The sequence below is a fragment of the Ovis aries genome, chromosome 13 (assembly GCF_016772045.2).
Source record: "Ovis aries strain OAR_USU_Benz2616 breed Rambouillet chromosome 13, ARS-UI_Ramb_v3.0, whole genome shotgun sequence".
Taxonomy (NCBI): Eukaryota; Metazoa; Chordata; class Mammalia; order Artiodactyla; family Bovidae; genus Ovis; species Ovis aries.
This window is the reverse complement of record NC_056066.1, coordinates 71,809,532-71,836,154: the sequence shown is the minus strand read 5'-3', so window position 1 is coordinate 71,836,154 and position 26,623 is coordinate 71,809,532. Positions and strand designations below refer to the sequence as shown.

General features: G+C 45.6%; 1 protein-coding gene across 1 annotated transcript in view; it reads left to right on the top strand.

Moving 5' to 3' along the window:
* The first annotated feature begins 296 nt into the window (after nt 1-296).
* The window catches only part of PTPRT (protein tyrosine phosphatase receptor type T), a 1,166,895-nt gene continuing 1,140,568 nt past the window's right edge, over nt 297-26,623 (top strand). The window contains exon 1 of the mRNA XM_042230145.2: nt 297-447. Coding sequence (XP_042086079.1) covers nt 360-447 — 88 coding nt within the window. The 5' untranslated portion in view covers nt 297-359. The remainder of the gene's footprint in view (nt 448-26,623) is intronic.

Genomic DNA, 26,623 nt, shown 5'->3' with positions numbered 1-26,623 from the left:
CCCGAGCCGGCCGGCCGGGCGAGGGTGCGCGGGGAGCCCGCGTGGGCCAGGCGCGGGCGTGTGCGAGGCGCGGGCGTGCGCGCGAGGGTGTGTGCGCGGCCGAGGCGGAGCGCCGGGCGGGCGGGCGGCGGCGGCGGCGTTAGGACTCCGGGGACACCGCCCCCCGCCCCGCGTCCCGCCCCCGCCCAGCCTCCCGCCTCAGTTCGCGCCGCGCCTCGGCTTCGAGCGCAGCGGCGCCGGCTCCCGGAGCCCAGCGGCGCGCACCGCCTGCGGCCGCGCCGGCGATGCGGGGCCGCCCCGCGCCCGCCCCAGTCCCGGCCCCGGCCCCCGCGGGAAGGGGCTGAGCCGCTGCCGCACGGATGGCGAACCTCGCCGCGCTCGCCTTCAGCCTGCTCCTGCGGCTGCAGCTGCCGCCGCTGCCCGGCGCCCGGGCGCAGAGCGCCGCAGGTGAGTGCGCCCCCGACCCCCGCTCCCTCTCCGGCGCGTCCCGGCGTCCGCCGCTGGGTCCCGGGCGGAGAAAGTTGTGCGGGCTCGAGGGGGTTGCCGGAGCCCGGGTCCCCGCCTGCAGCAGCGGGCTGCCGCGTCCAGGCGCGTCCGGGCCAGCGTGCCCGGCTCCCGGCGTCCCTCGGCCGGCCGCGTTCGGTCAAGTGCACCGCTTTACTTTCCTGCCGGTCCCCGGGCTCGAGTAACTTTCTGCGGCCGCGGAGAATATTTCCGCTCGCCGCCTCCCACTTGTCGGAATCTGTCACTCGAGTGTTTGGGGCGGCGAGATGAGAAGCGGCATCGACGCCCGGGGTGGTGGCGGGGGGAGCGTCCTCTCCCCGCAGCTTCCTGGGCAGCACGCGCTTTTCGCGGGGAGGACTGGTTGCTGGCAGGCCGAGGCTGCCAGGGAGGTGGCTTTTCTTTTCACTCGGGAGATCCAGGCGGCTCCAGACTCGCTCTAACCACCTGCGCCCCTGAGCTTGTCCTTACGCCCCTGAAAGCACCGCGGGGGTGTTCGTGTTCAAGGCTGAGGCGGCGAGCCCTCCTTCCTACCCGGTGGTTTCCATCCCAAGTAAACGGGCGCCCCCATTAAGGCCCTTTCGGTGTCGCGGCTTTGACCTGTGAGCGTGTCTGCTCCAGAAAAGTTTGGGGGACTCGTATTTGGGCTTGACCGTGGGAAGGAGGCGAATAGACGTAGTTGCCCTAGTGTGTGTGGGGGATTGCCCTGGCGTGCTCCTAAGGGCAAGTTGACATGTACCGGAGGCCTGCAGGACCCTGGCTGGGTGGGGTCTCACACATCCCAGCCCCCACCGGGGGCAGCTTCCAGCCCTGAACCCCCCAGCGAGTAGGCGGTGGGGGAAGGAGGGAAGGGAGGAAGTGGTGCAGGTATGCCTCCAAGTTTGGAATCATTTTGAAGTTTCCTAGCACCAATGAGCTCAGGTGTGATCACGCAGAGGGGAGACTGCCGGGATCACAGGGGCAGACAGAGATGAGCAGGTGGGACTTAGGATAAGATGCGTTTTGAATTGACTAACAGCGGTGCCCGTCTATTATCACGCTGAAAGCGAGGAGAAAGAGAAAGAAACCGTGGGCAGCGTAATCTCCTTAAATAGGCTGCTTCCGAGGGTAAGAGCCGCTGGAGTGACCTTCCATGGGAAATGCACTGGGGTCTTCCTTACTCCAAAATGGAAACTGATTATGGGACTTACGCGAAGGGGGGCAGCCTGCTTCGTGGCTGGGAAGTTAGGTGACTAGGACACTTCTTTTGAGGTGTGTGGAGCTGAAAGGTTGGCTTAGCCAGTAAGGGAAGAGGGACAGCCACACATCATTCTGAAGATGGTGCGCAGTTCTGTTTTCCTCGTTTCGAATCTGTGTTAGGTGTGCTAGGTCAGGGAAGGAAGGAGGGTGCTTGGGGGCATTACTGGGGACCAAACATCACTCATGACTTACATTTCACTATCCTCCAGGGCCTGGGCGGCCTGCCACCCGTGAGTGATACTCACGTTCCCTCCGCGAGAATCAGTATCAAAAATATTCCTCCACGGGTCTCGCAGCGTTCTTGGGCAGCGTGCGGTAAAAACCGTCCGGGCTTGGGAAGCTGCCGGAGGCTGGAAGCACGCCGCTTCCGGATGCTCCCGCCAGGTGGCGCTCGCCCACAACTGTTAAAATGCAAATCTAGTTGCTTTCATCTTCGGAATAGAACTTCTTTTCAGTTTTTAAATGAGTAATGTGTTTATTCAGCAGCCTTTTGTTAAAACATTTAGAGAAGTGTGAGGAGCAAGCACCTTTTCTTTGTTTGCTCTTCGGAACACTGGGGAAAGAAAAGCAATCCTGGAGTACAGTTTGGGAAGAAATCTGCTCTTAAGGAACCATGTTTCTTTTGATTTTTCCTGAGTAGAGTGGGCTTCACTGCAGGCGCCGTGTAGCATATACTTAGCAAGGGGCTGCGTTTGTTCCAAGGACTCCTTAAACGAGAGGGGATTAGCTTGTGTTGGAGATCTGATGCATTCTGAGCCTCACTCATTTGTAAAAATGGGAATTTTCCGTGGTATCTTGTCTCTCTGGTTTAATGCTAGCTGGTCCATTTAAGTTAATTGTTTTCCCCAGGTTTCTAACAGCTGCACTTGTAGATTCAGGAATGCTGCAAATGTTGACTTTTAAAAACGGACCTCTCTTCATACTTTATTTCTACTTGGAGACATTTTGATATCCAATGTAGCATAAATATGACTCAGTTTGATTTCTTCGAAAGAATCTGACTTAAAACTTTTGGCAAGTTTGCGTAAATGATATGTTTAAAAACCCAATGGTGTGCTCTGCATAGTCTTTTTATCTGGAAAGTCCCAGTCTGAAAACCAATTTCCGTTTGTAAGCTTACATCCAAGCACACAGTTGGGGTGATATGCTTTGCTGTAACATGTTGGGCACGGTGTCCAAAAGTCAGTGGTGAAAGCTTGTCATCAGAAGGCAACTTCCCCTCTTCTTTCTTGTGAGATGTGTTTTATGAGCCAGGATGATGTTTGTAAGGAATGATGGTTAAAAAAAAAAAAAAAGCATTTAAAATCAGCCTCTGAAAACTGTGGCAAAAACATGGTTTGGGATGAGGAAAGAAGGAGACAGTTAAAACAAGTGGATGAGGGCATCATTCATTTATGCACTAGTGGGTTTTGGCATCTGTACGCTGAGAGCAAGAATGGATCTGAGAGGGGCTGACTTGCGATGGCAGTTGTTAGCGATGTAGTCATTTACCTCGATAATCATTACCTCTGGGGAGCTGTTAGCAGTACAGTCAAATTTGACTTTCTCTCCTGGATTGCTTGATTTGTTTCCCAATAAAAGAACAATTAACGCGCAAACCTGGCTTGGATTGTTTCAGCAACAACCGCAAGCATGTTCGTAGCGAAAGCAGACCACCGTCTTGGGCTGCAACCCACTGCCTTTCTCCTGTCCTTTTCTTCTTGCCTAGCCCCAGCACGGCTCCTGCCGGCTGCAGACTGCCGACTGAGACGGCGTCCTCTGTAGTAGTGTTAACTGTCACCTTTCAGAGCCACGGCCACAGGACATTACGGTGTCATTCTTTTGAACACGGGATACTCCCATGACACTCTGGCAGCGTGTTGCTGTGGAAACAAGAGCAGTGCCATATAGGTGGTGGGTCCCTGATACATATTTATTTATGGTGATGAAGAGATGGTAGAATCTCATGGCAACTATGGTGTGTGTGTGAGAAGTTTAACTCAGGAGGCAGCCTGATTGAGCAAAAAAAAAAAAAAGAAAAAAAAAATAAAGAGTATGAGCTTTGGAGTCTTAAGTCCTCAGTTTGAATTCTGCTCCTGCCTCTTTCTAACTGTGCCAGTTGTGGGCAAGTCCTTTATTTACTCCTTGAATCGCCAGCTCCTCATTTGTCGGGTGAAAATGAACATAGCTGCTTTGCTGGATTTTGTCAAGACCAGATAAGACGATACACGCAGGGTGAGTGCATTGTACTGCTTTGTACTGAAGGGGCGCCTTTTCTCTTACTTGCCCTGGCATTGGTGTATGTACACAGGCCAAGGGAATACCGGTGTTAAGCTCAGTTATGAACTGAAAATTAGCTGAGTTTTGGTAATGATTTTTAGTTTTCCTTTTTTTTTTCTTTTTTTTTGCAGGGGGAGGGGGAGGTTCTTGATTCTCTGCAGCCACTTTTAGAAAGAGATTTGGGATGAAACAGGTGTTACTAATACATTTGGCCATTCAAAGATAGGCTTGTTTGTTTCCAAGCACATATCTTGTAAATGAGAACAGATAGAAAACCAAGTAGTTGCACGATGTAACAGGCAAGCAGCTGCCTGTGTCTCCTCTCCCTTCCTACCACCCACCCCCCGCCCTCCCCCCTCACACCGTCTTCCTTGCCTTCGGGCTCTGCCTCCTGATCTATTTCTATCTCTTACCTAACCTAGAAATCAAGTGCTTGGCACTCTGGGGCAGTGGGGAGAAAGATGCTTCGTGCACTTGACAAATAAGCAAAGACTAAGTAAACACACAGAGGGCTGTGGCATTCCAAGAAATAAAAACCTATGAGATTATTGAAAACAAACCATGCCTGACAGGTGTAATAGCATTTGCAGGCACATTACAGAATTGGGGCTGGGAGGCAGTACCCATGTAGATATTAGAAAGCAGTTAGAGTGTCTTGTGAAATCTTATAAAGTGGATTCAAATTGGTTTGGAGAGGAAGAACGCCGCAGGTATTTTATGGATTAAGAGCAATCAGAGGCAGCCAAAGAGACGGGGGATCCCTGGTGGTGTGTGCAGGTCGGACAGGGTGACCAGTGGGGGTGATGGCCTTCAGCCTCGGAGGTGGCCTTGCTGGACACTCTAATTTGCCTGGAAGAGGCAGAAATGACCATGATAAGAATTATTTATTATCTATCAGTAAGAGTTACTGGTGCTAAAAAAGAAAGAGGGATGTAGTAAGGACGCAAAGCATAGATCCCAAGAAACCTGCCAGAAGTCAGCTGTGAAAAATGGGAATTAATGTGTCAAAAAGGCAGAGTGTGAAAAGGTGAGGAGAAATGGTGATCCTTTTGGCTGGTTTTATTTCAAAATATCAGCACTATTTCCCTTGGGGGTATCCTAGGTATTACTGTTTGCCCAGGTGAAGGCTGCTCCGAAGTCCCAACCAGATCTACCATCGATGGGTGACTGATCCATGGAAGTGAGTCCCCAGCATTAGACTTAATTTTTCACCCTGGAGTCAAACTGCCAAAGTCTGTCTGACACACACACACACATTCACTGGTACATGCGGGGAAGAGTTAGAAAGTATTTCCAATTTCTTGAATATTTAGCTTACAATTTTCATTTCAGGCTGGATGGGGTGGGGAGTTGGTAAAAAAAAAAATGGTGACGCCACTTCAGTAAGCAGTTTGGCAGTTTCTTTGAAAAGTTAAACATACACGTGCCATAGGATCCAGCCATTCCGCTTCTAGGAATGTACCCAACAGAGATGAAAACATATGTCAACACAGACACGTACGCGAATGTTCGTAGCAGTGTTCTTCATGGTCGCCAAAAGCTGGGGACATTCCAGATGTCCCTCAACTGGCGAATCCATCCAGTGGGTTACTACTAGCAAGAAAAAGGAGTCAGCTGTTGATACTAGGCTGTAGCATTGGATGAACCTCAGAAAACATTACATTGAACAAAAGAAGCCAGATGCAAAAGATTACATATTATATTAAATATTCAGCAAAGACAACTCTGTGGAGACAGAAGGCAGAACAGTAGTTGCCGGGGGCTGGGCAAGGGAGCGGAGATTTGTCGCGGGTGGGCATGAGAGAGCATTTTAGAGTGATGGAAAGATTTGAAAACTGGGAGGTGCTGATGGCTGAGTGACCCTCAACTCCCAGCTCCTGGCTTGTGATGTGAACTCGGTAAGTTACTGCACTGTTCTGAACCTATCTTTGCGTCTGTGAGTGGGGCCCACTAGTGCCCTGGTGCTGCAAGAGCCAAAGATAACTCCTGTTTATTGTCAAGCTCGGTTCCTGGCGTGAAATAGGCACCTAGTAAATGGCATCACTCTTGCTTGAGCCTTTCACGTGTGTGTGCATGCTAAGTCGCTGCAGTTGTGTCTGAGTCTGTGAGACCCTGTGGGCTGCAGCCCACGAGGCTCCTCTGTCCGTGGGATTCTCCAGGCAAGAAGACTGGAGTGGGTTGCCAAGACTGAAGTGGGTTGCTACGCCCTCCTGACCAGGGGATCTTCCCGACGCAGGGATTGAACCCATGTCTCCTACGTCTCCCGCATTGGCAGGCAGGTTCTTTAGCACTAGCGCCACCTGGGAAGCCTTGCCAGTCTCCAAAACAGTTTGGTGCATTCGTTTTCTGCAAGCCTTTATTTGTGGTTGTTCCCCCCACCTCCTTTAGGCTGTGGATTAATAAATCAGTGAGCTAACTTTTCTTCCCTCTCATCAGTTTGGCAAAAATGAAAAAGTTTAAGACTATCACGTTTTGACAAGGATAGGAACAATTAGGTGGCTTTGTTCACTGTTGAGTAGTGAATATTGACACAGCTTTTCTGAGTGCTCATTTGGCAATGTCTGTTACATTTGAGAATGTGAATGCTTTGGGCCTGGAGTGTTTTGGTAGGCTTTGGATTGGTGGTGGAAGGGGAGGGAATAGACCATTCATCCGTTATCTTTCTCATTAAGCCAAGGATGTAGAAATTGGGAAGCCCCCTGCTCGGGGGCAGATACAACATGGTTTTGGCTTCTTAGTTTCCTAACAGGATGGATAGTTTTTAGGGGTGAGAAAAAGTTCCATCCTTGCATTTTTCTGCCTTTGGGGGATTTCTGTAAACACCCCGGAGAATGTGCCCCCAGCAGACCGTGTGCTGCTCTTAAGGTGTCTATTAACCTCAGACATGCTGGGCAACGTGACTGCATCCAGGGGAATGCCACCCACATTCCCGGCTCCAGCTTCCCAAGACCCTGGAAATCCTGTTCCTCTCAGATCACCCTGACTTTGCTTTACTCCCATTTATCCCAGTGGTTCCAAAGCCAGTCATGAGACGACAAGCGCATTTGTTTTGGTCCTTTTCTAACTCTCAGGGGATGGTTATTATTCATCTGTTTAAGGGTCATGTATTTGTGTCTTTGGAACCAAGCATGAATTCATGGATTCAACATCAGCAGGGAGAATGCTTTAAAGACTGCTTACGGGTTTGATCCTCATGAACGGGCGGCCTTGGATGGTCTGGATTAGCTTTAATGGACTATAATTATGCCTTTCTCTGCTGCTCAGTTGGCATCAAGTAGGTCAATGGGAGCCCCTTTAAACCAATTCCGTTTTCTCCATTTTCAGACATCTTTGACAGCATCCTGACTTTTCTGTGACAACGAGGAACTTCAGGCTCACCTCCAGGTTTTCTGTTTCAAACATCCAATCAGTCATTTCTTCCAAAGAGACCTGGTCCCTTTTGGTGGAGATGTCAGAACCTGAGCTGCCCATTGTGGTGTTTTATTTGTCCACTGGAAGAAAACTGAATAAAACAAGAGCTGTTGCTAATGTTAGGGAGAGAAAAAGAAAGACATTTAAAAAAAAGTTTATTTATTTTAATGGGAGGCTAATTACTTTACAATATTGTAGTGGTTTTTGCCATACATTGACATGAATCAGCCATGGGTGTACATGTGTCCGCCATCCTGAACCCCCCTCCCACCTGCCTCCCCATCCCATTCCCTCAGGGTCATCCCAGTGCACCAGCCCTGAGCACCCTGTCTCATGCATCGAAGCTGGACTGGCAATCTATTTCTCATATGGTAATATAAAAAAATGTTTCAATGCTATTCTCTCAAATCATCCCACCCTTGCCTTCTCCCACAGAGTCCAAAAGTCTGTTCTTTACATCTGTGTCTCTTTTGCTGTCTTGCATATAGGGTCATTGTTACCATTTAAGAAAGACATTTTTAAACAGCATGCCTCTATGACCATTTATCTCTTTGTGTTTTTTTGGTAAGTTGATTAGATCATGCAAATATATTAATTAAAGATAATTTTGGTATTGTCGTAGTATGTGCTTGCCTGTGAGCGTCGCCTGGACACTGATGCCACCGTTTCTTCTTTTCTTAAGCATGTTGGAGTCAGCCCTTAAGGGCGTGGGTCCAGGAGATGCTCACTGTTTGTGTTTTTTGGGCACCAGCTTTCTAAGAGGAAAAACGGAAATCCAGTCTAACCCTAAGTCAGCTTGGTGAGTTGTCTGTTGCTGCGTAATCGGTTATCCCTCGAGACTTAGTGGCTTTATTGTCTCACCGTTTCTCTGAATCAGGACTCTGAGTGGCCCAGCTGGGTGCTCTGGGCCCCAGGCTGCAGTCAGGATAGTGGCTGTGGCTGTCATCACTTCAGTTCAGTTCAGTCGCTCAGTCGTGTCCGATTCTTTGCAACCCCATGAATCACAGCACGCCTGGCCTCCCTGTCCATCACCGTCTCCTGGAGTTCACTCAAACTCATGTTCATCGAGTTAGTGATGCCATCCAGCCATCTCATCCTCTGTCGTCCCCTTCTCCTCCTGCCCCCAATCCCTCGCAGCATCAGAGTCTTTTCCAATGAGTCAACTCTTCGCATGAGGAGGCCAAAGTACTGGAGTTTCAGCTTTAGCATCATTTCTTCCAAAGAACACCCAGGACTGATCTCCTTTAGAATGGACTGGTTGGATCTCCTTTGCAGTCCAAGGGACTCTCAAGAGTCTTCTCCAACACTACAGTTCAAAAGCATCAATTCTTCGGCGCTCAGCTTTCTTCATAGTCCAACTCTCACATCCATACATGACCACAGGAAAAACCATAGCTTTGACTAGACGGACCTTTGTGGGCAAAGTAACATCTCTGCTTTTGAATATGCTATCTAGGTTGGTCATAACTTTCCTTCCAAGGAGTAAGCGTCTTTTAATTTCATGGCTGCAATCACCATCTGCAGTGATTTCAGAGCCCCCAGAATGAAGTCTGACACTGTTTCCACTGTTTCCCCATCTATTTCCCATGAAGTGATGGGACCAGATGCCATGATCTTCTGAATGTTTTCTGAATGTTGAGCTTTAAGCCAACTTTTTCCCTCTCCTCTTTCACTTTCATCAAGAGGCTTTTTAGTTCCTCTTCACTTTCTGCCATAAGGGTGGTGTCATCTGCACATCTGAGGTTATTGACATTTCTCCCAGCAGTCTTCATCACCTGGGCTCAAATGAGGAAGGGTCCGCTCCTGAGATCACTCACAGGGTTGTTTGGAGGATTCAGTTACTCATGGCTCTTGGACTTGAGGGCCTCAGTTCTTCATGAGCTGGAGGGAGACCATCTGGGTTCCTTGCTACATGGACTTCTCCATCACAGCATGGTACCTGCCTTCACCAGAGTGAGATGCTGAGGGGGTGGGGGAGAGTAAGAGCAAGCTGGAAGTCAGTCTTTGCAACCTCATTTCGGAAGTGACATCCATCACTGTTGCCATGTTCAAGTCAAGTCACTGGGTTCAGCTCACCCTCAAGGGGAGGGAACACCTAAGGTCTTGACTCCCAGCAATGGAAGATCTTTCAGAACCACGTTAGGAGCTCAGCCACAGGAACCTCAAATAAATGACCCGTGGTATAGGAAATTTCGGTTCTTGGAGAAAAATACAAACATCACTTTTAAAAGTGTGTTCATATCTTTTCATTCTTTTTATTATTTTGGGTGCCAGTGTCAGTTCAGCGTCAAGGTTTTACTCTCTAAAGGACTTTGAGTAAAGAGATTTATTGTCTCACAATTGACTTAAATCTTAAAAAAATTATGAAAGTCATTATTAAAAATGAATTGATATGAAGATTCATGAGAAAAATTTTCAAACCTTACCCTAAAAGTTGAAGTACTGTGTTTTTGTAAGACTATAAAATGATCACACTAGCATGTAGGCTCCTCAAGACCCAGTTAATAGGAAACAGTAGGTTAGGGTATTAATCAAATTTAGCTGAAGTTTGTTAGTTTTATTGCATACAGATGCTCGGTAAAAAATTTAGTACTTAATATTTTAGGCCTTTTGGACCTATTTTTAGACAGTTTTTTTTTCCTTTTAATTTTCACAGGCTAAAATTGAGAATTAAGTTGGCAGTGATTGAAAAGCTTAATGTAAATATGCAAATTATTATATGGATCAAAACATGTCCTGCCTGAACTTTTAGATTTGGTTGCTGAGGCAGTAGCACAGTCATTACAGAAGAACATTACTCAGTATTTTGGTGATGCTGGTGGTAAAGAACCTGCTTGCCAACGCAGGAGACTTAAGAGACGCAAGCTCGACCCTTGGGTCAGGAAGATCCCCTGGAGGAGGAAATGGCAACCCACTCCTGTGTTCTTGCCTGGAGAATCCCACGGGCAGAGGAGCCTGGTGGGCTAATGTCCATAGCATCAGACTTAGCACTCACACGTGGATGGGGCCCATGAAATCTTCCAGGAAGGATGGTTTTGTGAAATCCGGATGGGCTGACCAGACATTAGAGCTCCTGATGGGGATGTGCTCCAGAAATGTACCTGTTTTCACACATTACCTATTTGCTTGGTGTTGGGAGTGGTGGTTCCAAAGGTCCCCATTGTGCTTGTCTAGGCAGTTGTCTATAAGTAAGTAGGTGGGAGGGTCACCGGTTTACAATGCCCAACTCCAGGCCCTTCTGGACTCACCTCTGCAAGGTGACCTTGAGGAAAGAGGAAACCAAGATGCCTCGAATTTGCCCTTCATCTGCCTTGGGGAACTGCTTGTCTGGCTTCTACTTTCAGGGGCTTGGATTTTTGAGCAGTTTCTCATTTATTCATTGTCATCCTCAGTCCTGCTGAGTCAGACTGTGCAAGGTTAGATGCCAGGCACCCCTCCTGCTGTGAAGGAGGTGGGAGGCACACTCGACTTTGGTGTCTAAGTGAGGCTGCTGCACGTGGCTCTGTGAAACTTGCACAGCTCTACATGCAGGACTGGGTCAAGGATCTTATTCTGCTCCACTAGACCAGCTTTGAGTTCAGAGCTGTTTCCATATCTAGTCTCTCTCCTATTTCCAGATCCAGAGCTCTGATATTTTAACCGTTATTTTTTCTTTCACCTGCCAGATATTTTCTGTTTATCCTCTCTTTACCTTTTACATTATCCTTTTACCTTCTTATTACAGGAAATGTGTACACTGGGTTGGGGTAATGGTTTTTAGCTCGGAAACTTCAGAACAAAGACTTTAAAGATTCTGCTGCTGCTGCTAAGTCGCTTCAGTCGTGTCTGACTCTGTGCGACCCCACAGATGGCAGCCCACCAGGCTCCACCATCACTGGGATTCTTCAAGCAAGAACACTGGAGTGGGTTGCCATTTCCTTCTCCAATGCATGAAAGTGAAAAGTGAAAGTGAAGTCGCTCAGTAAGTGTCCGACTCTTCGTGACCCCATGGACGACAGTCTACCAGGCTCCTCCGTCCATGGAATTTTCCAGGCAAGAGTTCTGGAGTGGGTTGCCATTGCCTTCTCCGAAACATGTCTCAAACCAGGACTGGGGAGGGGTGGAGTGGGAGGAATGATCAGTTATAGTCAGAGTCTAGGAGCATGGCCAGCCTCTTTTCTGTACCTCGGCTGGCTCCAGTTTAGGATAGTTATCTTCCTCTAAACACAATTGTCTAGAACAGAACAGAGGGCAGCTCTCTAACACTTAAGTTGCATTGTCTTGAGGCCCTTTAAATTGAATTTATGGAGGAACTGTGGAACCTCCTGGCAAAAGGAAACTTACAGTTTCCAACTGCTCAGATGCTCAGCTCAAACATGCAAACACCTTAACTGAACTCCATACCACTCTTGCTTCAAACAGAAGTTTAAATACTTTCTTGGAGGATGTACTTATTGTTGCAAAATTTCCATTTCAATTAAGTCTTAAATTTTCTGTACAGAGGACATGTATTCCAAGTAGAACATTACTCCTGGGACTTGACCCCTTGAACACAATTTTTGGTGTTTAGTTAACCTGAACAAATCCCAGAGTTTCAGGGTCATTATTGTGTGTAAAGATGTATGTGTATTTTAAAACAAAATTTTTTTTACCTATGATATTGTTTTTAAAATATTAATCTATTTATTTTAATCGGAGGATAATTACTTTACAATATTGTGATGGTTTTTGCCATACATCAACATGAATCGGCCACAGGTTTACATTAAAACAGAATTTCTTAGTATAACTTGGGACCTCTCTCTGTACTGGTCACTCTTTCAGTGAAGGTGGATGATGTCAGAACTTTCTTACTTTATTATCTTTATGTCTTCTCACCCATAAAATGTTCAGCATACATTTAAATTCACTTGTATGCAGAATCACATTGTTATTACTTTTACTTGAGAATTAATTTAGCAAGTCCTGAAGCATTTCTCAATTCCGTTCTCATTTTCTCTTAACTCCAAAACCTCAGCAGCTATCGTTTGTCCCCCTAGAATTGCTGATGATCTGTTCCACGTGGAGCTCTAGGTATCTTGGTACTTCCCTCATAGCAGCCTATCTTTTCAGATGTCTGAGTGGGGGTCCTCCCTTTGTGATCTGTACGTTTTGGCTCAAATCTGACATTTCCTCCTTTTGGGGTCTGAACTCCCTTTGGAGAAAATTCTTAGTTCTGGCTACTGTTTTGGCTCATACAGAAGCTTCTAGGAATTATGCCTTGAGCTCATTGCTCTTGGCTCAGCCATCTTTTTTTATATGCAAGGTCCCAATGATTGGAGGCAGAAGAACAGTGAATAATTTTCACTTGGCTCAGCTCCTCTCACGAAGACTCTCATGTTTCAGGCATCTTTTACTTACTGTTTCCTACCTTGGCATTCTGATCTGTGACTGAAAGCTGGTCATGACAGTGAGTGAGGCATGCCTGTCCCACTTCTGACACCAATGGCAGAGTCAGAATGGATTAGAGGTTATCTTGCAGAGACCTTGTTTGTGCTCCAAACTTCCATGAATTCCTGATTTGTTTAACCAGAGATGCAGGGTCTCATGGAAGGGAGGTGACCACACAGAGATGAAGCAGATGTAGTGTCTTGGCCTGCCTTTTTCTGGCCTCTTGGTTCCCCTCATGGAGTGCCTGTCTGCTAATGACACCTTCAACACTGGCAGAATCCTGTCTATACACAGAAGCAGGCAGAATTTTGCTGTGCCACTGCATATAAGATCTTGGAAGATTTTATACTAAAAATATGAGCATCTATTAAGAGATATTTACAAATATTTACAGATATGTTCTTCTGGTTCATGAAGCAAACTCAGCATCTGCAAGGCCACATCCTTTTCTGTAGGAAGAAAAAAAAAGAGAGCCTATTTTATGGATGTAACAATTGAATGTTGTATTACTGATAACACCCTGTATGTTTATGTTAGTATAAGAAGCAAAATGGAAGGCTGCCCTTTGCAAAATAAGTATATAGAGAAATGGAATTGAGATGGTTACATAAAGGGCATTTTGGCCTTAATTTGTGATATTCTGTTTCATTTGAAATGGAGAATGCACTTAAAAATTTGTTACAATTGTTTGATAATTCTTGATAGAGAAGAATATAGGTGTTAATTACATTTCTCTTTGTAATGTTTCTGCATTTAAATTATTTCCTTAAAAAGCGATACCCTTGTAATTTAAGATTTGTTGCAAATTATAGGGATTTTTAAATATATGTACTGTTTCTCAATCATTCTTTCAAAACAAATTGAGGTTTTATTTTCTGTATGGAAAGCCTTCTTTCAGAGTCTGTAATGAGGAATCCTACGGGGAAGTCTAAGACCCCAGCCTCTGGTTGGAAGAAACAAGGCAGAGAATTGCGTTGCAGATGCAGGGAGGCCCTGGAGCTTGAGTGATGGGGGCCCCTATGGAGGAGGGCTTCTTAGGTGTCATCATCCGGCCACTTTCCACACCCCCTTCTCTCCCCTGGGAACTCCATGGAGGAATGACAGAGATTCTTGAAGGCTGTGGAAGGCACACTTCACCTAGAGGAATAAGACTGCAGGATCTTTTCAACGTTTAGAAATGCTGTGAACCTGGGCAGCATGACGTCTAAAATGGCCAGATGACGTCTGTGTTTCTTAAGAGCTGGAGTTCTAGTCTTTGACTTTAGGATTTTGATTGTTTCCCCAGAAAATCAAATCATTTGAGATCTTTGATGGAGGTTAAAATATTAAAAATCTACCCTTTCCTGATGAATCAGTTTTGTTATTCGATACCATCCATAGTCTGTTCTGAAGGAAGAAATTGTGAAACCCCCAGGGTCTGGAGGTGAAACAAAAAGAATCAGTTTCCTGGATTGTTCGTTTCAAAGGGCGACTCCATTAGTCCAGATCAGAATATGACAGAGGGAATTTTCACTCTCCTGGGATCAAAATTTCTAAACCCAAAGGAGTGTACAGAGAAGCAGAGCATTTGGCTCATGTTGGAATGGAAAGCAGGAAATACAAGGAGATGACAAGTCATTTGGTGAGATGATGGATGATAGAGGAATAATAATAGGGAGCCAGATTTCAAAGTTATGAAAATCACAGGTGCACTGGGGTATATCTGCAGAGCATGAAGGATTCAAATGGTGCATGGGGATGACCCAGAGAGATGTTATGGGGAGGGAGGTGGGAGGGGGTTCATGTTTGGGAACGCATGTAAGAATTAAAGATTTTAAAATTAAAAAAAAATAATTAAAAAAAAAATAAAACCAAACTGAACCTCAGGGGAACAAATACAAGAGAGGAAATGACTACCAAAAAAGGAAAACTAAATCTGTTGTGTCCTTAAGAACTTAAAATGAACCAGATATTTTTCAAAGGCTTTTTGCTAATTGTCACTTATAGAGTCTTCATAACAGTCCTATGAAGTGGATACAGTTATCACCAAAAATGAGGAACAGAGTGGTTAAGCTACGAAGGTTACACCGTTTTAGTGAGTGGTAGAGCCAAGGCTTGAACTTGAGCAATTTGAGCCTGAAATCTGCCTTCTTAGCCACGGCTTCCTGCTTTCTCTCTGGCTTACATTGTGTTGGGTGCTGTGCTAAATTCATCCTTAGGGGGAAAGTTTAGGTCCCATTTGAAATTCCTGGGTGGAAAGCCTTCCTTCAGAATTTTCAACGAGAATTCCTGTTGGGGAGTTCTAAGACTCCATTGAATTCTCATGATGATCTCATGAAAGCAGGCACAACAATCCCGTATATTAGATAAGAGAATGGTTTTATGGATTAAAGGGTTTGGCCACAGTCACACATGCAGTCATCTCATTTCCAAGTCCCAAGTCCTTAAACACATGATGTTGAATTTTAGAAGACTCTTAGGTCTGTAAATGTGTGGGGAAGAGGGGCTGTGTTCCTAAGAAAGATGCCCCATCTCACCCCCAAGTAAGTCTCCAACCATACCAGTCTCAAAGGAGAGTAATTCATAGGACCCTCACTTGTCCTGGAACAAAAGTTAGGTCCTTTGATGTGGCTGATTGTACACTGGGGGCTCAGCTGCTGAAGGTGCTTGAGCACCCTCAGGCACTTAGATGGGATGAAGGGTTCATCTTCAGCTATGGTCTTTGGACCTCTGGGTCTCCAGCAAACATAGTATTTTAGGAAAACACGTTTTGGTTGGACATAGTTGACTGAATTTATTTAAACCACAGGATAGTCACCCTGTGGATTTAAGACAGAGGCATACAATTTGAATTTTAAAAATGAGTGGCTGAGCCTAGGCTATCAGGTGGGACTGCTATTGAGTTTGCACCAGCAGCTGTCGAATGTCACAGGTTTTGCAGCAAGACTTTGGTTCTAAAATATAATGAAAGTATTAGTTGCTCAGTCATGTCTGGCCCTTTGAGACCCTATGGACTGTAGCCCACTAGGCTCCTCTGTCTGTGGAATTCTCCAGGCAAGAATACTGGATTGGGTAGCCTTTCCCTTCTCCAGGGAATCTTCCTGACCCCAGGATCAAACCTGGGTCTCCTGACAGATTCTTTACTACTGCGCCACCAGTGAAGCCCTCTGAAATATAAAGGTCTGTGTAATTTTATCTCAAATTTTCCAAAAGTACCAAATACCTCCCTATTGAGTTTTTCATTGTGTGACCTGCAATAAAGAATATGTAAATCTCCTCTCAATTTCTACTCTTGTGACTGCAGTTTTGAGCTTACTCCCTAACATGAACTTTGGGTAGTTCTTGGCTGTTTTTCACATGGAATCAGGTCTGAGGCAGGTGGACCCATCTGCTGCGTCATGAAGGGAACAATAGCTGTTAAAAGCGCAGGCTCTGATCTCAGACTATGTGGGGGTCAAGTCAGTGATGTGTTACTTATAGGCTGTATGACCTTGAGCAGGTTATTTGAGCCCTCTGGGCCTCAATTTTATCATCTGTGAAATGAGGGTAATCACAGTAACTTTCTTGTAGGGTAGTTGTGAGAAATCAAGGAGGTGATGTCCCTAATAAAATACTTAGCCAGGCTCATGGAAGTTGCTTGGTAAATGCCAGCTATTCTTGGTGGTGATGCTATTGCTGGAGCTCCGTGGAGCACAGAGTACAGGGCGAGAATGAACAGTTGTCTTGGTTTGTCCAGGAGAGAGGTGTTTCCCAGGATGTGGAATCTTCCGTGCTGAAACCAGGCAAACCAAAATGAGTTGGTCACTCAGATGCCCATCCCATGCCACACAGCTCTGTTCAGAGTGGCCTCATTGCATGTGCTGTGCAGGTTCCTGCAAGTTGCATGCACAATTCTTATTTATGTAGCAGAATAAAATAAGATTATATATTTGACCTGCATTTCATAGATGTTACTATAGGAAGAAATAAAATAGCTTTTGCAAGTTTCTGAAAATAACACCATTAGAGGAGCTGTCTGGGGTCTCCTGGTATACCTTCTGGATCCTGACATGAAACAGAATCCAACTGCTCTGTGTTGTGAGACTTCCAACGAAGGGACTACATGGTTGGGGTAAAGGGAACCCGCAAGGGGTCCTGAGACTTCTGGAGCCTAGGAATGGTGGGAGGTTATTGGTACCTTTTAATTTGCAAAGGAGCAGTGGGAGGGAATTATCTTAATAGAGCCCTTTTGTGTGCTGCTCTGAATTCCTGGAGGGAGAGTCCTTTGCCCTCTGGTTCTGATTGTGTTCAGCAGATGGGGAGCACTGGCAGGGGATTTTGAGGCTGGAGGAGAGGGCTTGGGGTGTTTATCCTCCTCTCTGCCTGCCTCACTGCTCTCTGGTAGGGCTGTAGTCCTCAGTGGCAGTGGTTCTCAAAGTGTGCTCCCTGGACCAGCAACATCACCTGGAAACTTTATAAATGCAAATTTTGGGGACCCACCTCAGACCTGCTAAATCATAAACTCTGGGGTGGGTAATCTGTGCCCTCTAGGTGACTCTGATACATGTGAAAATTTGAGAACTGCTGGTCTAGGGAGCAGAGATATACCATTCATTTTATGTGGGGTCTTTGGCTAGTTAAGTTCCTTCTCTGATTTGGAGTGCAGTTTCCATCTCAGCCAAATGAGAGAGAGTTTTGCCAACTCTGTTCATAGCGCTTGTTCCTTTTAAATAGTCTTTTTACTTATTTATGTGTTTATTTTCTGACTCTCTTTTTTCCACCTGCCTTTTTTTTTTTTGGCTGTGGTGTGTATTCATTGCTGTGCATGCTCTTTCTTTAGCTGCTGAGAGTGGGGGCTACTCTCTAGCTGCTGAACATGGGCTTCTCATTGTGGTGGCTTCTGTTGTGGGACAGGGACTCGAGAGCATGGGCTTAGCTGATCCACAGCATGTGGAATCTTCCTGGTCCAGGGATCTGAACCCGTGTCCCCTGCATTGACAGGCAGATTCTTAACCACTGAACCCCCAGGGACGTCCTGACTCTTTTCTGTTAGAATTATCTCTCCACAAGGGTCAGGACTTTGTTCTTTTCACTACTGATCTCCCATGCCCAGGACAGTTCCTATACATGGCACTCAGTGTTGGTGAATAAATGGATAGGAAGTGGTTTCATAGATCACTTTCAGCAGTTTTAATTTTAATGTGAAGATTCTATGTTCTGTCTTATATAATAATTGCTAGTTTATCTTAAATCTGTCAATTTGAAATCTCAACCTGCAATCCTATTTTTTTTAAAAGGAAAATAATAATTGATGAATTAAAGAAAGAATATTTAAAACACCCTCTGTGTGCCAGGGGAAATCCGTCACACATTCTTTTATTTATCTTCATAAAGACTCTGTGAAGTTGGATCACTATAAAGGAATGCTATCTTAATGAGATTATGTGACATACCCAAAGTCACGTAGCTATTTTTAGTTTTATGGAAGTATAGTTGGTTTACAATAGTGTTAATTTCTGCTATACAGCAAAGTGACTCAGTTATATATATTCTTTTTCATTATGGTTTATCGCAGGATATTGAATATAGTTCTTTATGCTATATACAGTAGGACCTTGTTGTTCACAACGCTGTTAACTGGCCAAACCCAGCTTTCAGTCAAGCTGTGTTCACTTCTAGGCCAGTATTGTTTTAATTTCAGAGCTATAAAAGATTCAAAGAACTCTACTGAATTGCAAAGATTGATTACATTATAAAAGAATTGTTTGCCTTGAAATATGTTTCATCTTGAGTCACTCAACATGGAGAGAGTATAGGCATTTAAGTCAGAAAGACTTGAATTGAAACCTCACCTTTTGCCACTTAAAGGCTGTGTGTCCTTGGGTGAGTAACTGTACCTCTCTGAGCCTAGATTCCCCCATCCATCATCAATAGGATATAATTCTACCCTGACAGGGGCAGCTGTGACCATTTGAGATAATGCATATAAAATACCTGGCAAGTGATAATAGCAGTGGTGGTTTCTAAGAATTTTTTTGAGAATTGGTAATTCCTGTATAAATTGTGATAAATCTCAGTCTAAGGGGTGGATTTTAGAGTTTATTGTTCTTCATTAGGAAAAACTGATCATGGGACTTGAACTCACAGCAATCTTTGGAGATACTCTCAGTCCTGTCTGGATTGGCTATGGGCTCAGACTGCCTGAGATCCTGAGTCATCTTGCTTACTTGCTGTACGTCCTTGGGCAAACTAGTTAGCCTCTCAGAGCCTTAAATATCTTTATCTCAAAATGAGGAACGATAGTACCTATCTCCTTAGACTCTTAGTCTCATATGAAATAACATGTAAAATGGCAAATAAATAATATGAAAATTATTATTGTTAAATGGGAATTTCTTTTGTATATCACATAGCTCCATGGTCTCACTGCTGTTGAAATTTAGACGTGCAGATTCTGTCTGTGCACATAGTGAGAGTTGCTCAGTCGTGTCTGACTCTTTGTGACCCCATGGACTATACAGTCTGTGGAATTCTCCAGGCCAGAATACCAGAGTGGGTAGCCATCCCCTTCTCCAGGGGATCATCCCAACCCAGGGATCGAACCCAGGTCTCCTGCATTGCAGGAGGATTCTTTACCAGCCGAGCCACCAGGGAAGCTATGCACATAGTCGGCATCAAGTGAGGCCCTAAGTATGGTAACCGTACAGCAGGTATTGTGCAAAACTCCTTTCGTCTCTGAAATCCTGTTTAGAAGGCTCATCTTCTAGTATGCAGTCAAGATTTTGGAAAGATGCTAAGACATCTCTGGGCTGCCCAATAGATGCTATACACCCACACAGCTCTGGTCTTTTCTCTAAGGGAACGCCTCCAGGCTGTCATCCGGTGGCTGTAGCTCTTCCTTTACGCACATTCTAGCAAATTTGTATGATTCCGACCCCAGACCGAGAGTTTAGAAGGAAGGAGGCTGGCTGCTGCAGGGTTACATGCTTGCCGTGGCGCTTAGTAGAGGGAATAACGGCCTGATTGCTAGAGAGGAGCAGCAGAACTATAAGGGGCAGCCGTGAGATCGCAATAAACTCAAGCTGGAGCAGTAGCGCGTGGACAGAACATGTTACTCTCTGAAGGCCCCCAAGGCTGTACCTTATGCTTTCCTCAAGATTCTCTGACAGTCATGACCATTATCATGTCAGAAGGAAGAAATAGGCGTGGGTTCTGAACACAATAACTGACCTTTTAACGGCTCACCTTGAGTTATAAGAAGAGGCTAAATTGTTTTCTTTAATCCAAGTGATTCTATGTTTACAATATTTTCAGCAATATTTTCAGGTGTTATCACTCCACTTCAATCTTTGCTCTTAGGTGCAATCACTCTTTTGTAGTGACGAGGTTGAATCTTAGATGCAACAAAGGACCAACCCAAGGTCACACAGGTACTGAAGCCCGGGGCAGGGCTTGAAAACCCCCCGCTGTTTAGATTGTGAACCTGAGGTGTACACCATGGCCCTATTCTCCCACGTGGGAGGGAAGGGAATTTTGTAGAATATTTTTAAAGCCTTTGCAGACACAGCTCTTTAAGTGTCTGCTGTGGTGGTTAGCATGATGCCCTCTGCCTAATGAACCTTGGGTTTCAGCATTTAGTACGTTGAGTTAAAGAGCAAACCTTGAGTGTCTGGAAAGTCTGATATTATAAAGGAACATCTTAGGAGCAGCTGGAATGAAGGCATCATGGGAAGGGATGGAGAAGGGGATGGTCAGGTAGGAGGAAATGCACGAAGAGGATTGGTAAAAAGAGGGAGAGAGGAGGGGCCAAAGGGCCTCTCTTAATAGCATCTGGAGGCCAGGGGCCAGAGGAGCAGGGCATGTGGCGTTTCCTTGGAGGAGTATGCTGCTGCTTTTCCTCTTGACTCCTTTGAATTTGCTTGACCTGACTCTTCAGGGGAGCAAGTTTACAGCCTGAGGCTCTTAGTTAAAAATAACATTTGGTGTAAGAAATTCATGCTAGCTTGAGAAAAGTTGTTATGGACAAGAGGTTTTGATGAAAAACAATGAGACAGTGACCACTGAAGGTATGATACCCCACCTCTGGCTTCCCCTGAGGCCGATTCTATCCAAATGATCCGGGAGGCCTGGGGCTCAGAGCCGTCTCACGCCGTTCCTGATGTGAGGCAGGCCAGGCCGAGTGATGTCATTGGTTCCTCCTAGACCCAGAGGTGGCCATGCCATGGTTTGATTTTCTTCTTTGTCACCGAAGAGGTGGTGGTGGTTGTTGTTCAGTCATTCAGTCTTGTCTGACTCTTTGTGACCCCGTGGATGGCAGCACGCCAGGCTTCCCTGTCCTTCACTGTCTCCTGGAGTTTGCTCAAACTCATGTCCATTGAGTCGGTGATGCTGCCCAACCACCGCATCCTCTGTCTTCCCCTTCTTCTCCTGCCTTCAATCTTTCCCAGCATCGAGGTCTTTTCCAATGAGTAAATGATGTCTCTTTGGAGGAAACAGATCAAGATTTGTTTAATGTAGTGGGTCTTTGAAAGAAATCAGTGTCTAATCTGTTCTTTTAAATTTGAAAGCCTAGCGCAATGCAGTAAGAGGCGTATGAAGAGTCCAAAGCATGTGACTTCTGAATTAGGATGACTTGAAAAATTCAAATTGAAGTGAAACCCTATGTTTAACTATTGCTGCCTAAAAAATTGGCACAAAGTTAGCCACTGAAAACAACACTTACTAAACCACTTCGGCCACTGACAATGACATTGGTTATCTCAGTTTTTGTGGGTCAGGAGTCTCGACATGGCTGGGCTGGGTCCTCTGGCTCAGGGCCTCTCATGAGGCTGCCATCCAGACAGCTAGGGCTGTGATCTCATCTGAAGACTTGACTGTGAAGGATCTCTTTCTAAGCTCATGTAGTTGTTGGCAGCATTCAGTTTTTTTTTAAAAAAATTTTACTGAAGTATAGTTGATACATAATGTTGTGTTAGTTCCTGGTGTGTAGTGGAGTGATTCAGTTATACGTATGTGTAATAGTTTGCATTCGGTAACCCCAAACTCCCAGTCTATCCCCCCTCCACTTGCCCTCCCCGTCAGGGCAACCACAAGTCTTTTCTCTCTGTGAGTCTGTTTCTGTTTATAAATAAGCTCATTTGTGTCATATTTTAGATTCCACATTTAAATGCTATCACGTGCTATTTGTCTGTCTGGCTTCATTTAGTATGATAATCTCCAGGTCCATCCACGTTGCCGCAAATGGCAAGATTTCATTCTTTTTCATGGGTGAGTAGTATTCCACTGTATGTGCACACACACATATCCCGCATCTTCTTTATCTACTCATTTGTCTCTGGATGTTTACCTTGCTTCCATATCTTGGCAGTTGTAGGCAGTGCTGTGATGAACTGTGGGATGCATGCATCTTTTCAAATTAAGAGTTTTCATTCTGGGGGGATATATGCCCAGGAATGGGATTTCTGGATCATACAGTAGGTCTCTATTTTTAGTTTTTAAAGGAAACCCCTTATTGTTTTCCATGGTGGCTGCACCAGTTTACATCCCCACCAACAGTGTAGGAAGGTTCCCTGTTCTCCACACACTCTCCAGTGTTTATTATTTCTTGACTTTTTAATGGTGGCTGTTTGACTGGTGTGAGATGATACCTCACTGTAGTTTTGATTTGCATTTCTCTAATAATTAGCAATAGTGAGCATCTTTTCATGTGCCTATTGACCATCTGTAACAATCATTCAGTTTTTTTAGCAGACTGCCAGACAAGGGTCTTACTTCCTTATGGGCTGTTGGCCAGAGGCTAGTCTTAGTTCCTTGGGACATGGGTCTCTCCAACAAAGTGGTCTGCTTCATCTTCTAGGCAAGGGAGAAGCTCTGCCAGCAAGACAGAGGTCACAGTCTTACCTACTTAATTGCAGCAGTGACATCTCATCACCTTTGCCGTATTGTGTTGGTTAGAAGCTAGTCACCAGTCCTGCCCACACTCAAGGGAAGGGGATTGCATAAAAGCATAAAAACTGGGAAGCGAGGATCATTGGGGACCAGCTTAGAATCTGCTTGCCATAGGCCCACATCTCAAACTCCCCCTACCACCCTGTTTTTTGGTATTCTTAAACGTTTTGCTGCTATGAGTATGGGAGGGATTGAAATTTAAGTGAGAGACTGCAAGAGGGGGATGGAAAAATCTGTTGTGTTTGACCTGGTTATTTGCTTACCTTGATTGCCATGTCAGGGGTCTCGCAGGGGGCTTGAATTCTGTGATTTCCTTTCACCCTCATTGGTAACCCTGAGAAGTAGGCAGGTGACGGAACCAGGATGTAGACACAAGCTTGAATCTTGTCTAAGCTTGTGAGGGTTGAGAGGCCTTGGATTTTGAAGAGGTCAGAAGCGTTAGGAGGAAAGGCTTTGCTGGGGTTGATAACACTGTGTTCTTTCTCTCTGCTGGAGCAGGGTTAGCTGAAGCTAGGCCATGGGCAAAGTTCAATGTCCGGACATGAAGTACAGCCTCCGTACAGATGTGAAGGTCAGGCTTGGAAGGAAATGTTGGAACTCGGGGCTCAGGAAGGGTGGCGCACAGTAAGCACAATGAAGCCGAAAAGGGCCAAGTCTCAGGAGCCTCTCCTTCCGTATAAGGAAGAAGTAGGGGAGAAGCGCTGTGCTCGTCTTCACCATTCGCTCACACCCACCACTGCTGGACTTGGTGAAACTGGATGAAGCCATTGCACTCGTGTCTGCTAGCCACGAAGCCTCTCTTTTCCCCCTGCCGCCTTCGTCTGCACAGCTGGGATTGAGTTTTTTTTTGGTTTTCTCTTATATTATAAAAACGAACAGAAAAATGGAAATGCAGGTAGTCATAGTAGTACATTGAGGCAAAGATGGAGCCTGGTATAAAAACAATCTCGACTGTTTTGCTTTCATTTACTGCTGGTCAGATAGTTCCCATTGTGAAAGAAAATCAGATGAAGCACATGTCTGAATTGATGGGAATATGTCCTCCCTCATTGTGATGCCAAGGCCACGTTTTTGCGATGTAGGAAAATAGGGAAATCTTTAAAATTATGTGAAAATCAACATTAAAGAAGAAAAGCTTCAGTGATTCGAGTACAGAGAGAAATCAACAGATCCACAGAGCTTCTGATGGGAGATGGTTGACTCCAGAATCCTTGATCAAAAGGACAGCGTTGGGCTTCATATTGATGCATTTGTCCAAGAAAGTTGATGACACCGTCAGAATCGCCACACAGCTGCCGAAGTTATGTTTTAAGCCATAAATCAGCCACATCCCTCTTCTCTTTCAAATTGTATCACTTGTATTTAGAATAAAGCCCCCAACCCAAACTGCTGCTTCTTGCCTCCAATATCTGGCTCCTGAGACTGTTTTTAACCGCGTCTCTCACCATTACCACTGCCATTACTGGGTTGAGTCTAGCCTGGCAGCTGAGGGTGAGGTCACCAGTCTTCACCCCATGGGCCAAATCTGGCTTTGCCACCTGTTTGTGTGCGGAGTGTGAACTAAGAATGGTTTTCACGTCTTAATGGTCGACAGCATTTTGTAAGATGTAGTGATGGAATGGAATTCAGATTTCGGTGTCCATAAAAGAGTTATCTTGGGACACAACTTTGTCCATTTGTTTGTAGATTGCCTTTGGCAGCTTTCAGGCTGCAGTGGTGGAGCCGAGTAGTGGCAAGGAGGACTGAAGCCCTGCGGAGGCTAAAGTAATTACCATTTGGCTCTCTATAAAAAAGTTTGGCTGACTTCTGCTCTAGTCACACCGGCCTTTTTTCTTTTCTCGAACAGTCAAAATCTGTGCCCGCCTCAGGGCCTTTGCTCTTGCTGTTCTTTTTACTCATTTTAATTTTTTGGCTATATCGCACAGCATGTAGGACCTTGGTTCCCTGAGCAGGGATTGAACCTGTGCCCTCTGCATCGAAAGGCCAGCATCTTAACCTTCCTGGGCCACCAGGAAGTCTCTGTTTTTTCTACTAGGGATGCTTCTTTGTTTTACCCTTCACACAAGTATCACTCCTGCACTTTCTGTCCCCATTAGCTTAACTCTGTTGATGTGTTAATAACATCTGCTATCTCAAAGTATTTACTTATTCATTTGTTTCTCCCACTTGAATGTAAGCTCTTGGAGGGAACAGTTCTGTCTTACGACTTAGGAAGTGCTTGGCACATCCCAGGTACTCTATAAATGTTTGTTGACAGACTGTGTGAATGAATGGAAATCAGTGCTGAACCTCCAGCCCGATCTTCTCCTGCATCTCTGCCAGGACTTCCTTCTCCCCAACACAAACTCATTTTCTCCTTCGTATGAGATGTCATTTTCAGTAAGCTGAGATAATTGGATTTTAAGATAAGACACCACAACATTAAATTTATTGTTTGTAATTTAATTTATTTTAAAATATTTTAGCTAATCCTGAATAATCAGGAGTATACTATAGACACTTGTGGAGTTAAGAAATGAAGCGTTGACACTACAGTTGAAATTTCAAAGTTTTTTGTAGCTCACTCCCCACAGATACCCACCTCTACTCCACTCTTACAGTGTGTAAAGATCTGTATATTCCAAACTTCCGATTTGCAACTAATTTTTAGGAGCATGTTTTCTCAAAGAGAAAATGTGGAATGAATGTGCTTCTACCTCCTCCTCCTCTTCCCACTCATTGTTACACACACATAAGGAGGCAAAAGTTATGACCTACCTAGATAGCATATTGAAAAGCAGAGACATTACTTTGCTGACTAAGGTCCATCTAGTCAAGGCTATGGTTTTTCCTGTGGTCATGTATGGATGTGAGAGTTGGACTGTGAAGAAGGCTGAGCGCTGAAGAATTGATGCTTTTGAACTGTGGTGTTGGACAAGACTCCTGAGAGTCCCTTGGACTGCAAGGAGATCCAACCAGTCTATTCTGAAGGAGATCAGCCCTGGATTTCTTTGGAAGGAATGATGCTAAAGCTGAAACTCCAGTACTTTGGCCACCTGATGCGAAGAGTTGACTCACTGGAAAAGACTGTGATGCTGGGAGGGATTGGGGGCAGGAGGAGAAGGGGACGACAGAGGATGAGATGGCTAGATGGCATCACGGACTCGATGGACTTGAGTCTGAGTGAACTCAGAGTGAACATTAACACATCGGGAGTTGGTGATGGACAGGGAGGCCTGGCGTGCTGCGATTCATGGGGTCGCAGAGAGTCGGACACGACTGAGCGACTGAACTGAAGGAGGCCCAGGTGAGATGGATGTGCCCAGGATGGATGTCCTTGGATGGCTTTCCCTGAGGACACTAGTCCAGTGGAGGACCATGGAACTGTAACACAGTATGTGAGAAGTAGCCGCTGCCTTGCATGTACAGCCTGTTCTTCACCTCCCGGTGATGGCACGGACCATGAGAACACTTTGATGCAATCGAGGGCAAGTGTGATTTGGGCTTTAGAGCGAACAGCACAAAGCCAGCACACTGTCCAGTTGTTGACCACGGATGTTCGTCTTGGAGATTCAAAAGCTGCTAAGCAGCTGCCGTTCATGAAAAATCTTAGGAGGCCTGTCTCCAGTGCTTGGTAGGTCATCCTTGCTGCTATCAAATGTAGGTCTCTGTTCTCTCCCCAGCCCGTTCCTTTGGTCCACCAGAATTTGCTGATTTCCCTGTCTGGATCACCCACTGGAGCTCCATCAGCAGGGGTAGACACAAAGGACCATTCCTGTGCTCAAGGAGCTTACTGTCTGGTTTGGGGAAACAGATGGGCATGTCTGTGGTCATGGTATAGAGACAGCAGATGTGTTGATAAAGTGCTGCTGCAGTGGGCAACCTGGGGAACAGCTTACTTGGGTGGAGCCAGGGCTGG